Source organism: Apteryx mantelli, chromosome 1 (assembly GCF_036417845.1).
Source record: "Apteryx mantelli isolate bAptMan1 chromosome 1, bAptMan1.hap1, whole genome shotgun sequence".
Lineage (NCBI taxonomy): Eukaryota > Metazoa > Chordata > Aves > Apterygiformes > Apterygidae > Apteryx > Apteryx mantelli.
Window position 1 is genome coordinate 3,766,790 of NC_089978.1, and position 17,546 is coordinate 3,784,335.

At 45.7% G+C, this 17,546-nt stretch overlaps 1 protein-coding gene across 3 annotated transcripts in view; it reads left to right on the top strand.

Annotated features, from left to right (window-relative positions):
* GDPD5 (glycerophosphodiester phosphodiesterase domain containing 5) overlaps positions 1-17,546 on the top strand; it is a 179,079-nt gene that overhangs the window by 151,992 nt on the left and 9,541 nt on the right. For 2 of the 3 annotated variants that reach the window (XM_067309589.1, XM_067309652.1), the window contains exons 9-14: positions 438-520; positions 4,363-4,513; positions 7,162-7,380; positions 10,173-10,330; positions 12,339-12,486; positions 15,296-15,378. In XM_067309589.1, the coding sequence (XP_067165690.1) occupies positions 438-520; positions 4,363-4,513; positions 7,162-7,380; positions 10,173-10,330; positions 12,339-12,486; positions 15,296-15,378 (842 nt within the window). Of the gene's footprint in view, positions 1-437; positions 521-4,362; positions 4,514-7,161; positions 7,381-10,172; positions 10,331-12,338; positions 12,487-12,789; positions 12,852-15,295; positions 15,379-17,546 lie in introns of those variants that run through there. The other variant, XM_067309712.1, reaches the window with a different exon arrangement.

Here is a 17,546-nt window from a genome sequence, read left to right on the forward strand (position 1 = left end):
AGGTAGCTCCAGATAAAACCTGTGAATAGGCAACTGACATTGTATTAACAGTCACTTTCTGTGGGACCCCAGCAAGCTGCTGTTTGGGAACCACGTTGGTGGGCATCTCTCTAATATAGTCCTATTGTAACGGACTGGGGCTAGTTGGGTGTCTGACATCATAGACCATCACAGCTCTGTGCTGAACTTTATTTTGCTGTGAAATACCATCAGTGGCTTCAGATCCATTGGTCATCTTCAGGCTTCAATGAGATGCAATCCTCTCTGGAGGATACTTGGTACCCCAGAATAACTGGCCTGCACATAATCTTCAAAACAAGATTGTTTTGGCTCTCTAATCTCTCTAATCCTTCTTCCCAGCATCATCCAAGCTGGAACTGCTTTGTAAACCTTTCCACTTGCTACTAATCTCTTACTGCTCTTTTTTCCCCCCATAGTTGGCACCAGAAAACACTCTGATGTCCTTCCAGAAGGCAGTGGAGCAGAAGACATATGGAGTCCAAGCTGATGTTGTACTGAGGTAAGTCAGTGCACTGGTTTGCTGGAGCAAAGAAACTTTCTTTGTGGATGGCCTAAACCATGTTCCGGGGTCTCTTTTTGGGGGTGTCTTTCTGGTTGTTACCACCCTTTCCCATTGAAAAGGGCTCTCATGGAGACTGTGCTCAGTAACTCCTCAGCTGCCTCCATTTGTGGTACACAGATGTTACTAATTGTTGAACTGAGATGATGACTAAAGGTGGAGCTGTCCAGGTGGAGAAAAATTGGATTCCTTTGTCATGAAACTAATCTTCATTTACAGGAAGACTGTCCCCTTTCCTAGGACTTATTTTGTTTCATGAAACAAAGCACTCGCTTTCTAGCCTGGCTTGAAATCTGCTGGCAGTCTTGCTCCAAGGGAAGGGACTGAACCACTTAAAAGTGACAGCTGCTGGGAAGGCCCATGTACAGAGAGTAGAGATCCCAAAATTACTTCCTTGTTATGCAGGTCACCAGGCAGGTTTTACCAGTGTTGCAAAACTGTCACAAGAATTTAGCAGCACGGAAGTAAAACTCTTCTCCTCCTCTCCTCCCTTCCCTTAAATGACACTAATGCTGAGGGAAGGAGGAATCTGGTGATGCTTTTGCCTGTTAAAGAGTCATTCCTTGCAGGAAAATGTTGAACTGAATTGAGAAGGCCAATTTAGAGAGGATCCCAGAAGGGTTATTTCAAGAACCATCCTTTGCTCCAGGAGTTTGATCTTTATAAATATTCTTGCTCCTTTTCTGAGCTGTATTTCTGCATGTGTTATATAGATGTGCTAGAAGACAGAAGTGGCATGAAGGGAATGGCAGAGCCCTGTCTTGGTGAACCTTCCATCTGTAGCTTGAGGGTATCTTGTTCCCCTCAAGACTGTGGACATTACCCGTGGGATGCTACTTAAAGTTGTTGACCATGGGTCAGCAAAAGTCAGAGTTCTCCTGACTTGTATGAGCAAGCTGCCTTGGCTAGGAATGGACAAGGACAAAGTGCACAACTGAAAGCAGGAATAAGGGCATTTCACAGGAGCGGGGCAAAATGTTACTTTAGTACGTCTTGTAAGATGTACCTCCTGGAGAAGGAAGAAGGCACTTGTGATTCTTACCAGGCTAGAAGCTACATCCTGCTCTCTGCTTTGGTGGGTCCCTCTTAGTTCTCAGCTCCTTGTACTGAGTGGCCAATGACCCTTTCTGATTATCTAGGATCATTGTGACTGCCAAATTTGGCAGGGATGAGGGGCTGAGTTTGGGGACAATTTCTTAGTTCTGGATATTAATATAAGGAAGCCTCATAGCTATTTTATTTATTTATTTATTTATTTCTGACCTCTTTGGAGGCTGGCATTGACGAAAAGATATTTCTGCCTGGTAAAAGATGGGCTTCAGCAGTTTAATCATCAGAGTGCTTTTCTGCTTTCCATAATTGTTTGAGAGTGAATGATGTAAAAACTAATGGAACTTCTTCCCCCTGGGGAATGGAAGGTCATTGTGGAAGGATGAAGGGCGAACTGGGTTGTTTGTGATGCAGTAGTTCTTCCTTCAAAAATTAGTTCATTAGCTGTTGTAAAAGGACAGCAGCTTGACTGCCCATCTACCAAATGAAGCCTCACCTCAGGAGGTAGGCTGAACTGGTTGCTTCCCTTAGCCTTGGACAAGGGGAAAGGCAGCCTTTTTGGGAAAGAGACCTGGAAAAGTTGCTAGAGCTTCCCAAGGTGCGACCCCTCAGCCATCCTGAAGGAGCATCCACCACAGCCGAAATGGCCCCAGACGATTTGGCCCTCAAGGGTGTCATCTTTAGGAGTCTTAAGTCTTTTTTTTTTTTTTTTTTTTTTTTTTTTTTTTTTTTTTTATAAAAATGGGACTCTAGTGACCTTCGATTCAGACTAAACACAAAGCCATCAATACAGCTGTCAGCAGTTTTGGCAAGGATTTGCAGCATGGGCCCTGACTGTTGTCCTAATCTCATTGAAAGATGCTCCTTGTGCTTGTGACATGACAGGCCCAATCCATCACTCCTCCTCCTTGGAAGTCTCCATACTTCCTACTTGTTCCTCCTCCACATGGGTGCCAGCCGTGGGTGGGTCCCTTCTTACTGGGGCAAACTGTCGCACCCAGTATGCACTCTGAACTGGGTGGCCCTGGTTATAAAGCCAGCACTGGTGCACTCAAAACATCTTTGCTACAAGCAGCATCCCATCCCGTCCCATATTCTGCCTCCTCCTGCATCTCCTTTTTTTCTAAAGCAGTGATTTCTCTCTGAATTACTTTTTCAAACCTGTGCTTGCTAATACATTGTGGTTAGCCCTGGACTCTGTTTTCTGAGTGATTCGTGTAAGGGGAAATATTAGGAAGGAGGGAGTGAATGTTAAATGCCCCATAGGATTTCTGCTCTGTGGTTAAGGCTTAGCAGTATCTGATGATGCTCTGTTAAGAGATGTTAAGACTTGAGCTCCTATCTTCCTTAAACAGTCCACACTCTTAATTCTGCAGTTGCTTAGCATTTTTTTTAAACAGTATTTATAAAAAACCTTCTGACTGCAGCAGCTTGGTGTGCTTGCTGCTGAGTATGGTGTTGCTGTGTCAGCATTGCTTTGAGTGGAGAGAAGGGGGGAAGTTAGTTGGCATAATGCATGCTAGAAATAGAAAATAAGATGCGAGTGACCTTTGCAATAAGGGCCTTCCGCAAGCAATGGCAAAGCTGGGACAGCGTTTGCTTCATTATCCAAAATTGGTCTTTTTGGTTTCCCTCTAGCTCTGGGGTGAATGCTCTGGGTTGTTTCCTAATTGGATTCATATGAGTTTTGGTTTTAACCCTATCTCCTTTTCAGACCTTATCTGAGCCTCCTCGTGCAAAGATGGGCTCCTTAGAGGGGTTGAGCTCCCCAGTCCCTCCATGTGAAGCTGGCAGGGAGGGGTGGACATGAAGCACTCTTTTTTTTTAACCAGCCAGCTCAAGTTCTGTCCCCTTGCTTTGGAAAAAGTCATTATAATCCCCTGCTCTTGGTCAGGCTGGCTGCGCTGGGTTTGTTTTGATTTTTTTTGAGTGTGGACAGCTCTATGTCCTCCAGCCCTTGATAGAAATCATCATCGTCCTCTGTAGTGTTGCCGCTGATCCAGCTACAGAAAATGGGTCTGGAAGAAAGCTTGAAAAGCTTTTTAGGTTTCCTGAAACCACTGTTTTGTAATATCCAGATGGGTTAAAAACCACAGGGCATGCACTTGGTTATTTAGTTTCAGCTGAGAGGCGAGCATTCTTTAAGATGTGTGAACTTAGCTACTTGTGTGAGCATGACTATCTCCTGAAAAGAAATTTCAATTGGGAAAGGCAATTCCAAAGCAATTTTGAAAGCTTGGAGTCCCTACATCTTGTTGAAAGCCCACGAACATTAGGGTCCAATATAGTCTGAGAGCCTTTGAAAATCTTACCCGTTATCTACCATTTACAGTGTGAGAATAATTTCTCTCTCTGTGTGTATGCATATGGGGTATGGAAAACCTCTGATGTTACTGGGAGCTGTGAAAAGTGCAGAAAGCTTTGGTTATCATGGGTGTTCTCATTTATTTCATTTATGTCAACATTTGAATGAAGGCAAACATCTAGGAGGTATCTAAGAGGCTTTTTCCTTTGGGTGCATTGCATTCTTGAGACCAGTTGAAATGAAATACACTCAAAGGAAAAAAAACTCTTATGCTTCAACTGGATGTGCTAAGTTGGTTGAGATCTTGACAATGATTTTGATGCGGTCCCACAAAGCCGTGGGAGAAGATGGAGTGGGTGTTTCTCTAGTATTGTATATCTGTTTGCTCATCTCCACCAGGTAACGGGAACTCTGACTCTCTTTGCAGCTATGATGGAGTGCCATTTCTGATGCATGACAAGACACTCAGGAGAACAACGAATGTGGAGAAAGTGTTTCCAGAGCTGGCCTACGAGTACTCCTCCATGTTCAACTGGACTGACCTGGAAAAGCTCAATGCTGGAGAATGGTTTTTACAGGTGTGTGTGGCCATGGAGACGGTGTCCTGGTGCCAAGGCCACAGGCTGAAAGTTCAAACCTGAACCCGCCCTGGGGTGGACGAGTGTAGATCTGTGTCCTCAAAGAAGTAGTCTGAAGCGTGACTAGACCAGGCCTCCATAAAGAATATTTTTTGTCCTCTACACAATTTAATCTGCCCTTTTATTTGCTGTTTGGAGCATCTTGGTAGCTAATCTCAGCTTTTCAAATGGAGGAATCTTTCCACTGAGTGGATAAAAAGAGTCAGGAGCCTCTCTGTTCATGCAATCAATTTTAGGACGTTGGTCTGCTTGTCCATGTTGTGAGCCTCAGAGCCTGACATCCCACTGTTCGCATTCACGGCCTCTTCCGGGCACTGCTGCCCAGGGGTTTGGAGCAATGGCCCAGCAGACAGGAAGACTGAATTGGAACATTCCCCCAGCTTGTAAGCTGCATGTTCTTCCTTTTCCTCAACCTGTGCTTTGGGGAAAACATGAATACTAAATCCTTACTGTCGTGCAGGCAGTTTTCCTAGGTGGCTGCCGCTTGTTAATGTGCATCATTGAGATGCTGCTCGTAGCCTCCAAGATCCCTGGCTGGGATTCAAGGTGTTTGGTCCTCTCTCTGCCCTACAACTTGGGGTTGAGGAGAAATTGCATTGTCTTTCTGTGCCTCTTCCACCTCCTGGAAGAGGGGGTCTTGATGCCTGATTGACACCACTCAGAATTTCAAGATCCTGAGAGGAGGAACCCGATTATAAAGAGAACAGAAAATTGTGTTATATACGACCAGCCCTCTTCCAGATGATGTAGTGTCTGCCTTCCTTCTGCAGTTCCCCCAGCAGCCAGATTCGTAGTTGTGTTTACACGGGTAAACTAATTGTGACTGCATCTTCCTGCCTTGCTGTGTTTTGATGGGAGACTGCGACAGTGCTAAGAGCAAGCCGTGACTTGTTATTTAATAGCATGTTTCAAGTACTTTTTGCAATTCGTTACTCCAATGTGCAGCTTGGCTTTCCCCTCTTGCCACCCTTACCCTGTCTTTCCGTGGCAAGTGTCTGCTCCTTTGCCTGTTGGATGCCCTTTGCCTCATCAGGCTGGGTGGTGAGAGCAGGTTCCAGCTCTCCCAGCTGCAGAGAGCAAACTGGGGCTGGCATTCTGGCTGTGTCCAAACTGACTTGTGCATAACATCTTGCATTCCCTCTGCTAGAGCATCCTCTTAGGATTATATGCTAAGTCAAACAAGGAAGTAGGCTGTTTTTGTCTTTGCTGGATGTGACTTTTTTTTTCTACCAAATTTGCATTTCTCTTCCTTTTTCCTTCATTTAATTTTAGACACAATTGTCCTTAAAAAAAAAAAGGCAGGAAATGCATCCCTCACCGTCCGAGGGGGAAGGAATTGCTGTGGGATGGGCTGATCCATCCTTCGATGTGCAGCCAGCTTGCAGGTGTGATTTCTCTTGCTGAGCTGTTCTTTGGCCTGCAGCCTTAACCCTCTTGGAGAACACTAACTATGTTCTGGAGGCAGGGCTGCAGAAATGGGCACACTTGTGCTAGCTAGCTAGAATATGACTTGCTGAGGCGTTGCTAGAGTGATGCAAGCTCAGATACCAGTTTCACATGCCTCCTTGGAGCACCCTGGGCACTTGCTCGGTGGCAGCCTGAACCATCACAGCTGCACTGCTGTGCCAACCTGAGCTGGTTTGAAGGTGTGACTGGGGTGTCTATGTATCACAGCTGCATGTGGGGCAGCACAGAAGCTTGTCTGCCTTACAGATGTGATTGTGGGAGCGGGAACACTGAGGAATTGCCTCCTGCCAGATGAGAGGGGCTGAGATAAGAGCTGGAGAGCAGCTCTGGGGGGGTGTCCTTGGCTCTTTGAGACAGATTCATTCCTGAATGTCCTTAAATCCAGATGGTCCATATTTGCCTATTCCCTCTGCTTTGAAGGATCTCAAGCACTTTGTAGAGGAAGGTCAGAGGTGGAGGGTGATCCTGCATTTAGGTGTTGAAACAGATTGCTTCCAAGAGAAGGGCTGTTCCCCCGAACTGAGAGGGTTTGCCCTAGGAGAGCAGAGGTGATTAGATCTCTTCCAAACTGCTAGCTCATCTCTAATCACTCTTAGCTATACAACGCTATACAATAGCTGGTTTCTTTTTCTTAATTCTATCCTGAAGAATCCTTTGCAGTAGCATACCCAGTGTGAGGAAAGTATATTTTTAACTTACTACCTTTGCAAATTGCATTGAATGCCCTTAGTCCCCGTATAAGAGCTCAGCCAGCCCCCAGGGGAGGCTGTTACTTCTTACCCGCCTCCTCTGTGAACATTGCTAATTCCTGCTCCTTGTTCCCATTTCCTCATTTTAGGCTTTCCTCCTATCTCTGGTCACTGCCTGCTTCTGACCTGTACCCTTTAGTTCAGTTGTCCCCTTGGAAACGGGGGGGGATCAGCACAGCACACCTTACTTCCAGTAAGGATCTACCACCTGCCCTGGGGTGGGGAAACTGAGGCACAGAGTTGGCTTGCTGATACACTTCGGCAAACTGCAAGACAGGCATTGAGTGTAGCTGTCGGCATTGCCTGCTGTTGCCAAGGTGGGGTGGCAAAGGAGCTCCACAGCAATAATGCCGGGATGTGCTTTTCTTTCAGAATGACCCTTTCTGGACGGCTGGATCTCTCTCAAGGTCTGACTACTTGGAAGCTGCCAACCAGTCAGTCTGCAAATTGGCAGATATGCTAGAAGTGGTCAAGGACAACGCATCAGTCATCTTGAACTTCCAGGACCTGCCACCTGCTCATCCTTACTACAGCACTTACATCAACATCACCCTGGAAACCATCCTGGCATCAGGAATTCGTCAGCAGGCTGTGAGTTCTGTGGAGATTGGGCAAACGGGCTGGCAGCGTTGTGCCAAAGGGAAGGGCTTTAGGAGCGGGAGGGAAGCGGGCTGATTTCTATCCACTTGCATCAGCTTCATTGGGAATCAAAGACTTCCTTTGGCTGGGGATTTGTAGAATATGGGAGTGTTTTTTCCCTAGGAGTATTTATTTTGGCCCTTCTTCCCCTGCTGTTAAAAGATGTGGGATCTCTCTCCGGTCACTTCCACACTGTCCCCTGTCTGTTCCCAAACAACCCTTCTTGTTTCCAAAACCGCCCTCATGGGCTCCCCATATCCTTGAGTGCCTGACTTGATCCATTTGGCACTTGATAGTTTGAAATGTCCAGAGCTGCTTGATGCCAGGAAGTCATGCTGGGGAGGACCATGCCACAGGCTGGTGGTCCAAGAGGCAATACTGTCCTGCGAGGGTCAGCACAGGCCTCTGAAAGCCACTTGAGATGACTACTCCTGTGCAGCAATGTGCCCTGGCGGTAAGGATGCTTAACGGCATCCTGGGCTGTATTAACACAGATGGAGGAAAGGGATTATCCCCCTTACTCAGTGCTCATTAGAACCACATCTGGATACTGTTTCTAATGGGGCTCCTCAGTACAAGACAGACATTAATAAACTGCGGCAAGTCCTGCAGAGGCCACCAAACTGGTCAGAGGGCTGGACGCGTGGTGTATGAGGAGAGGCTGAGGGAGCTGGGTCTGTTCAGCCAGGAGAAGAGATGGCTTTGGGGAGTCCTAAGAGCAGCTGTCCAATACCTACAAGGAGGTTACTGAGAAGACAGATCCAGGCTCTTCCCTGAGGTTCATGTCAGGAGGGTGAGATGAGGGTGAGATGCAGTTGTTATAAATGGAAACAGAAGAGGTTCCTGCTGGATATAAGGTAAAAGTTTCCCTCATGAGGACAGACAGCATTGGGACTGGGGCCCAGAGAGGCTATGAGACATCCATCCTTGGAGGTTTTCAAGATGTGACTGGACAAAACCCAGAGCAACCCAGTCTGAACTTAGTGGTGGCCCTGCTTTGAGGAGAGGTTGGAGTGGAGACCTCCTAAGGCTTTTTCCTACCTAAGCACTTTGATAAGAGCCTCCGGGCATGGGGGAAGAGGCTGAGACCTGGATGACAGTTGCAGCATGAAAGCAAGCCAACCTTCCTCTCCTTCCCGCTCCTTAATTTTAAATAATCCTTTCTCTGGGCCAAGAAACTGCTGCGGCCTGGAGCCAGCCTCTGTTTGGAGGAGAAATGTGTGTCCTGGAAAGGAGAGGCTTCCAGCAAAAGGAGATATAAACCTGCAGAGATCTTCTCCGGGCTCTTAATTCTTTTCCAGAATTGTCCTTGCTTGGTTATACTAAACATTTGAGCCATTGCATTGTCCAGCCAGCCTTGTTATCAGTGTCCTCTGACCCCAAGATATATAGTTTCACCCAGCATGATCCCTCTGATGCAGCAAACTTTTCTGGAGGGAGAGTCCCACTTCCCATGTGTTGGAAGGGCACCATAGCTGGGAACTCTGGTTGGTCCTTGGAAAGCTTCTCTCCTTGGCCTGTCTTGGGAAGGAAATCTGGTCCTTTCACTTGTCCTGGTGTCTCCCTTGAATTTGGACTGAATGAAAATAGCTTAGGGAGGCTGGCAAGTGGAGTGACTACATCACTTGCAACTTAGACATTTCATCTGTACCAATTATTTGCATCTATACGCACAGAAAAGCAGGAATGCTCAGTGCTCTGACTTGTGCAATGATGGGCCCAGGAGGGAACGGAGCTATTTTTAACTCCCATCTGTCTTTCTAATGATTGACACTGCCACCCAATTTCCAATTAGGTCTGGGGTCTCAGTGACAGAGTGGGTTTTCCACAAGCTGCTGCCAGCTTTGCTAGATCTCTGGGAGGACTGTGCTGTCTTCCCCTTGGATATTGCACAGCAGGGTGGAGGGCAGGGGGATAATAGTTGAAACATAGATGTAGTGATGAAAACTGAAATCTCTCACCCAGATTCCTTATTAAAAATGCATGCAGCCATGTTTGAGCGGCTCTGATTTCTTGGTAAATGAGTGCCGACGAGCTGTTAAACACGGGCTAAAGCAATGCAATGCCCAGTGGTACTACTGAGATCATCTGGCTGGGCCCAGTCTCTGCATGGCACAAGCCATAAAACTGCCCAGCTTGGCTTCTGCATCCACTTTATATCTGGCAGCCAAGCATGTTAATGATAATTGATTTGACACATTTTTAAAGCATGGTATGAATTCAGAGAAACCCTTGCCCCAGGTTGGAATAGATGTAGCATTGATTAAAAAAAGGGGTTGAATAAAACTAGTCTCAACCATGGGACTGTGGGAGGCTTTTCCTGTACATCCTGTCTGCACTGTCAATTTTAGCCTCCTGTCCTTACTTCTCTCTGTGCCCTGAATTGGATGAGGAGGACAGGTTTTAAGGGATACGCTGTGCCTCTTCTCATGAGCCCTTTGCCTGATCTCTTTGTATCTCAACCCCTGTTTTTAGAGACAAAAGAGGTTTTTGTTGTTGTTTTTGGGTTTTTTTTGTTCATTAGAGCCCTCTGTGCTTGCCAACAATCCTGAGATGCGTTTGAATAGAGATATGGGAGGTTCTAAGTGTCTCAAAGGCAATTTGTATGACAGATAAGGCAAAGTGTCTGACATGGTTTTGCTTCTGACGTGGTCTAAATGGCACGTCTGCAAACATGCCTCATGTTACCTGCTTTGTGAACCATCTTTGCAATAGTCACCCTCTCCGTCTCCCTCCGTCCGCAGGTGATGTGGCTGCCGGACGCGGAGCGGCAGCTGGTCAGACAGATTGCGCCGGGTTTCCAGCAGACTTCTGGCCTCAAGCTGGACGCACATCACATGAAAGAGAAAGGAATCGTGAAACTTAACCTGCGTTACACCAAGGTCACGAATGAGGATGTCAGGTACTGCCCTTTGTTTGGACACCGTGTGATTGCCTGTTTGCTCCGTGGTGGGTGTCCTCAGTGTCCCTTGCATCCCTTGTGCCCCATATGCACCCTGGCTGCACAGCATCTTTTTTCTGATTGTCCCAGGCTGCCTTGTCTGCACACAGTATCATTTTTGATGGACTTAATGTGCTTGGAGCTTGAGCTGTGCAAAGATGTGCCTGTTCATCAGCCCAAATCCAGACTGCTCCCAGGAGTGCGCAGTTGATTCTAATAGTTCTACGTGCTAATTCAGGATATGATGAACCTTTTTGAGATACAAATATGAGTCGTTTGATTCTTATTCCACTGTCATCTCCGAAAGAAGTTGGGGCTTCTCACATTGAGTACCTCCAACTGCAGTTTCGTCCTCATTAGCAGCTGCCCTTCGTGTCTGTTCTTCTGCTCCAGAGCTGCTACTGCAGAATTTTGATTAGTCCAAAGTCTGGGTTTGCTTTTAGAAAATCCTTTTTGCAGAAAATTCACCAGTTTAAATACTGCCCTCGTCACCTATTTAGGCTGGTGTGGTTTCCTCTTTAGTGAGACTGACACAGCATGGGTTTTCTTCCTTCCACCTGACTGTGTATTTGAAATGTGCAGTGTGTTAACTCAGTTTTGCCCTCTTTTCTTGCATTCAGGAAAGGTGGATTATCTCTAGCAGAGCTTTTGCATTTTTAGAGCTTGACTTTACTCCCTAAAGAAATAACTGAAAATTAAACAGGTTTGCAGAGGAGAAATGTCTTTAAAGAAGCTGTCTTACTATACGTGTGGACATGGGAGTAGTGAAGAGCTGAGCCTACAGCTGTTTGAGTGTGTGGTCCTATTTGGTGTGATCCAGTGGTGTCTTGCTGTGGGTGCCAGCAGTCAGTCTAGTGCTTGCCCATAAAACCGGGTCTATGCTTCACCTGCATGATAATTCCTGCCTGTTTTCCCCTACCTGTTTCCTCTGCCTCATGGAGAGGACCATACACCAATATTCTCATCTATCTGCTCATCCCAGCTGAGCTGCCTCTAAAATCAGACCTGCCACCTGGGTATTTCTTGACCCCTGAAGGCCGTGTGGTGCCCAGTCAAACATCGCAGCAGTCCTTAGTGTGAAGCCGCTGCCAGAACAGGTTCAACAAGCTCTGGCGTAACGCAATTCTCGGCCCCCAAAAATCAGTGTCTGGACGTAACATCGCTGCGACCGACTCTGCCCTTGAGAATCCCGTAGCTCTCAGAGCAGCTTGATCATGTTGTGAGCTTTGAGTTGTCCATGTCTTGTACAGCAGCTTTTTTCCTCAAAGTACTTTGCAGATACTAATTTGCAATTATTAATCTTCGTGCTGCCCATGTGAGGCAGATTAGTGATGTTTCTACTTTGTAGATAAGGAAACCGAGCAAGCTATTCAAATAGCTGGGCAGGGGGAATCCAGTATTAGTTCTTGGCTTACTACTGGTCATGTACTTCAACTTTAAGTTTTAGCTTCTTGGAAAATGATCTTAGGAGACTAGAGATTGTCTGTAAGATTGGACAGCCTGTGATCGTCCTCAGAGCAGGGAAATGGGGGTTGTAGGAACTGGTGTTGGAAATGCAGTCTGTCAGTTTTCAATTCAATAAATTACTTATGAAGTGTTATTGGCATCTGAGCCAGATGTCAATTTTACATCAACACGATGAGGCAGTCATTAGAAAAATGTGATGTGTCCATCCTTTGTGAAAAAGTGTCGGAAATGGGATGTAGCCTGGGTCAGATAGTGTCTGAGAGGAGAAGAAACCTTTTAAGTTCAACCTATTTGGTTGCAATGTCCCCTGGTTGCTTATGAAGTGCATGTGCCCTATTAAAAACCTATCTCATGCAATTAAAAACCAATAAATCTAGGCAGTATTATTGCAGTGGCTGATGGCAAGAGCGCTCCTTTTTGAGATGAGGACACTGGGATGGGCTGTGGGGGGCCTGATTTCTTGCTGCAACACTAACCCCTCCATCCGCTTGTCTCGCGGCAGGGACTACGCCACAGCGAACCTGAGCGTGAATCTCTACACTGTGAACGAGCCCTGGCTGTTCTCCATCCTGTGGTGCGCTGGCGTCCAGTCGGTCACCTCTGACAGCTCCCACGTCCTTCGCAAGGTGCCTTCTCCCATCTGGCTAATGGTAAGCACGACACCTGGGAATGCACAGCAAGCCCCTGGAGGAGAGGGGGTGGAAAGGTGGCTGTCCACCGCTGAAGCCGTACGGCTAGTGGATATCTCCAGGAAGGCTTGGTTGGGTTCAACATGCTGCTGGGATTGAGGGGTTTTGCCTTCTCTATGTCTGCATACTGAGCTGGCAACAGATCTCCTGCATGATCCCTTGCTTCAGGTGGCCTCAGTCTCTCCCCATGCAGGGCTTGGGGACCTTGGAGACTGCTTTGCATGTCCCATTTAGCCCACATGTTTTTTCTTGTTTCCTCTCAAGGAAAAACACCTTTCCAGACCTGCTGAGTAGCTGTTTGAGTTGCAAGAGAAGCAGGCAAGCAGGTGAATGAGCTAACCTGGCTTTCAGGCAGGCTGTGAAAATGACCTTTTTGCCTTTCTTTTCTTTTCTTTTTATACCAAACAAGGATAGATTTTACCTCTGGCTACCCCACTGCTGAAAAAGTGCAGCCAGAGACCAAAAGTAGCCCCCTTGTCCATCACATAGCCACTCAACTCTCTGAAAACTTGGCTAGCATTTTGGGTCCCTGAACCGAATAGAAATATTTGTGTCAGCAGGAAAAATGCGAAATGATGAAACAGTTGCATTAAAGTATTCCCCAAATAAAAACTCAGCTGCAGCAGTGTTAGTGCAGCTTTTTTTTTTTTTTTTTTTTTTTGCATATCCTGTCCGGTGTTAGGACAGTGTTACTTTCTGCTCTGACAGATCTGCTTGGGGAAGGAGAGAGTGGATGAGCACAAGGAGAAGAATTTAATAGGCATTAGTAAGCTGTTTGGAAGTCTTCCTCAGAGCCAAGAGCCAGTGTCTGAGTTGTTCTCAACACAGTGTTACACTGTACTGATGCTTGGTTTGAAGGGTTGCAAATCTGAGGATTGCAGGAATAGGACGTAGGTTGTGCAACGTTTGTAACAAGCAAAATAATTCCCCTAAAACAGCCCTGTCTAAAAAGGGGAACTGTTGGTGAAATGTAGCAAAGCTGGTGGTGGGAATAACAAATTCCTGTGCAGTTCTAGGAGTGCATGAGGCAATGCAATGGGTTGTCTCTGTACAATGTGCATGTTTGCTGGCCTGTGCTCCTCCTCAGCAGAGCTGGGAAGGCATCTGCTCACTGGGCATTCCTAATGACCATGCATGTTGGGTGCACGTTTTTGAAAAAAATCCAATTTTCCCCTGTTGATTGCCTTGCAATTGCAGATCTGCAGCTCATGAAGCCTTGATTTGGTACCAAAACTGATAGCTTTGAGCTTTTCGCAGGACTTTAAAAAATGCCTATAATCATCAACACAAGGTGCTGGTGTTTACTGCCCAGAAAGCTGAGTTCATGTCCACCTATTGCTTTTTGTACATTCTGGGAAATGCAACTTTTGCCCCACAGAAAATCCTGCTATTTTGAGTCTTCCATTGTGTAATACCAACACTTGCACAGAACAAAAAATTTGGATGTGTAGATTTTGTTCTAAACTGGAAGACTCTTGAGTTTTCATTCAAAATAGTTATGATTACATTCCCTTTGCAAATGGGAATGCAATCAGTTTGTGTCTATTGATTTTAATAGATGCAGCAAATGTAACATTACAGCCAGATCTGCATGCAATGTCAACACCATGTCAGATGTCACCCTTCTATAATTAAGCTGGAAAATACAAGGATTAAATCTCCATGAGAAGCACTGGCTAATTTAAGCATTGCCCTGCTAATTCTTCAGTATGCTTTCAAAGTACGAATTGAGACCCATAAAGAGGTACAGAACGGAAAAAAACCAAGCTGTACTGTGCTAGGAGATGGAGCAAGCACAGTTGATGGCTTCAGACTAGTTCACCCATGTCATGCTACCCTTGCATGAATGCACCTTCTTGCATTTATGGATTCTGCTTTTCTAATGAGACATTACTTGTGTGTGTTAGTGCTGGTACTGGTGGCTGGGATGGGTCTGTCTGTGGTCTGAAATCAGCAACCTTTTTCTGATTGGGACCATGTTCTTCAGGCTTAGGTTGGCAAAGCAGAAGTTGATTAGCCATCACTGATGACTCTGCCCAGTAGGTGCCCTCTGAGCACCATCAGTACTCTATTATTATTCATTACCCCATGACTTTGTTGTCTTTCAGCTTTCTCCTTCCTGGGCAACACAAAAGTAAATGTGAAGCAGCATGCTCCTATGCTAGGTTCAGACGGTTAGTTGGTGCAATGATGATAGTCACTTAGACCAGCAAATGGAGCCAGAACAGCTTATAACCTCCGAGTTACCTGTGTATTAAAGGACAAATATTGAAAGTATATGCCTAAAGTGCAGAGGGCTCCCCTCCTCTGCAGGGACTGTGCTCAACTGCGAATATCAGAATAAGTTTGACCACAAACATCAGAATAAGTAGTGCTTATTCTAGCAAAGCACTCAAAAGGGGGCCTGAATGTCTCATGTGCAGAGCATATGTATTTTCTTCTGTTGTCCCACAGACTTGGATTTCCAAATAGTATCTTACCTCACCTAGAGGTATAGTTGAGAGAGGAAGCTTTCAACCCACAAAGCTCTGAGAAAATGTGAGCACATGAAAGGAGGGAGAGTTTAAAATTGTTCCTATTTGCAGTCTTTCCTGATGAAGTCATTTTGGGTGACAGGCTAACATTAGAAAAGAACAGAGCTACAGGTGTCACATGTAAATCACAAGGTTTATATTTCTCTCTGCCCTGGTGATAACTTGACAATATGTGGTCTCTGTGTGATTATACAAACCAGAAGGTATAAGGTCTGCTTCTGTTTTTTGTCTTCCAGCCTCCAGACGAGTACCGTCTAATCTGGATCACATCTGATCTCATTTCATTTATCGTAATTGTAGGAGTTTTTATATTCCAGAAGTAAGTAGCATTGTTACGACTCAACTCTTATGTATTTGTGGCATGTTCTTTCCACTTCTGAGATAAGATATTGAACTGGATGAAGTCACTACTGCTTGCTGAGAAGAATGAGAGATCTCAAAAAGTAGTGATAGACTCCTTGCTCTGCTCATAAGTGTGCGTGGGAGAGAAACTGTAAATACTTCAGGGGAAATGGACATTGAGAAAGATTGAAATGCTTTAAGGGAAGAAGAGGAAATATTTTGAGGTTCCACGGTTATAGTTTTCAAGGATACATTATAGTTTGAGAAAGCTCTGTATTTGGGCATTTAAAAAAAAATCTGTTTGTTTCCATTTGAAAGACGAAAAGGAAACATTTTTAGGTGACTTAAAATTATTATGATTTAGCAGATCAAAGCAGTTACTCTATATATTGGCCTTAGTCTGATGCATGGAGAAAGTCTCCCTACTTTTCCAAAGAAGAGAGAGAGCAGAACAAGGATTTAACGAGGACATGGCAGAAACCTTGCTCAGTTGTCCAGAATCCCCGAAAACAAGCATGGAGCAGAAAATGTAGGAGCAGGGCAAGTTAGGACATTGATAAATCGGTAGGAGATAAATCAGCTTCCTAATAGCAGAGTTGGCCAAAATGCCCTCCTCTTGATTATACTGGAGGAAACCGTGGTGTCCTCCTGGTGATGTGACTTTTCTCTCAGGAGGCATTTTAGCTGTCGGTGATGACAACGTAATAACCCTCTCTGGGAAAGCGTGAGCTCAGGAAGGGAAGTCTGTTCCCTTGAGAGAGAAGCAATAGACTTCTCCTAGGAGAACGTCATCTGGAAATGCAGCCGCTTTTCCCCTACCTTTATAATCTCATCTGCTTTGGCATGCACAAACTACAGTCCTGGAGACATCAAGAGACCTGCAATTTCCTTCCTTATTGATATCCCAAATGCCCTAGCTTTAGGAGTAGCAATGCCATCTGCTTCAGCCTTGTGAGCTAGTGATTTTGCTGTCACATCGTCCCAAATCACCTGCTTGCAGCGATCCCCTTCCTTCCCCAGGGTGGGTAATTTCCTGGGAACAATAGACTATTTTCTCTGTTACAATAGACTATTGCTCCTGCCCGCCCCCCATATGGTCTAGGTTTCAGGCGAGATTTTGGGTCTGTTGTACCTCATGAGATGCGTTCGGCTCTGTTATAATTATGTCCCTCTGAATTCTTGACTTGCACAGCTCCAGGTTGGTGGAGCTGTGCCTAGCAGGTCATTGACTGCAGCATGGGATAATGGAGCAAGAGGCAGATTCAAAACTCAGCTTTCAGATTAGATTTCCCAACATTTAATGAAACCAACACCAAAACGAGGTTGGCAACATGATTAGAATTTTTTCTGGGTGATTTTAGGTCTGAAGGGCATGGCTTGTCCTCAAAATGCATATCGTAACATGGGCTTAGAGTATTGAGCTGGAATAAAAAGTCTCATGATTTGATTTGCAGCCAATTAAAGCCTTAACTCCAAAAGACCATCATAGCTGTGTTGTCTGAAAGCTTTCTCTGCCCCTTCAAATTCGTCAGTTGGTCTAATAAGAGATTTCCCCCCTCTTCAGACTTTCTTACTCTGTCAGATACAGAAATGCACTGGGGAGTCTGGAGGAAGAGATGGGTTTCTTACTGTTCTTGAGAGCAGAATTTGAAGACCAAGGTGATGCAATGTTGGCAGAGTCTTTCTTGTCATCCCCTGAAGCACTTTTTAGCAGGCTTTCTGAATCTGACCCAGGAGATCACAGATAAAGAAATTAAACTGGTTCAAATTGCTGAATGTGAGCTACAGCTCCCAAAAGAGGGTGAAATGATGCATGCTTGGAGAGAGGGGAAGAAGTTGCAGCTACGTGACCTTTGCCATAGCTGGCTTCTCCCTCTCTGCATGGACTGAATTTCTTCTGATTTGGAAGTGGTTTGATGGGGTAGATAGTGAAGAATCAGGGTAAGGAGTGAAAGGATTATTGATTATTGTGAGATTTCTCTTTTACTCTCAGGGTAAATCTGATGCAGGCAAGGACGGTTGTAAGCCGCCACTAGCTTTCCTTAGGGTTTATCTACCTGCAGCGCTGAGCTCCCTGCCCAGCCTCTGGACCTGTCACATAAAGCATTTGCTCAGAGAGGTCTAGCCATGTGGGGTCCGTCAGTA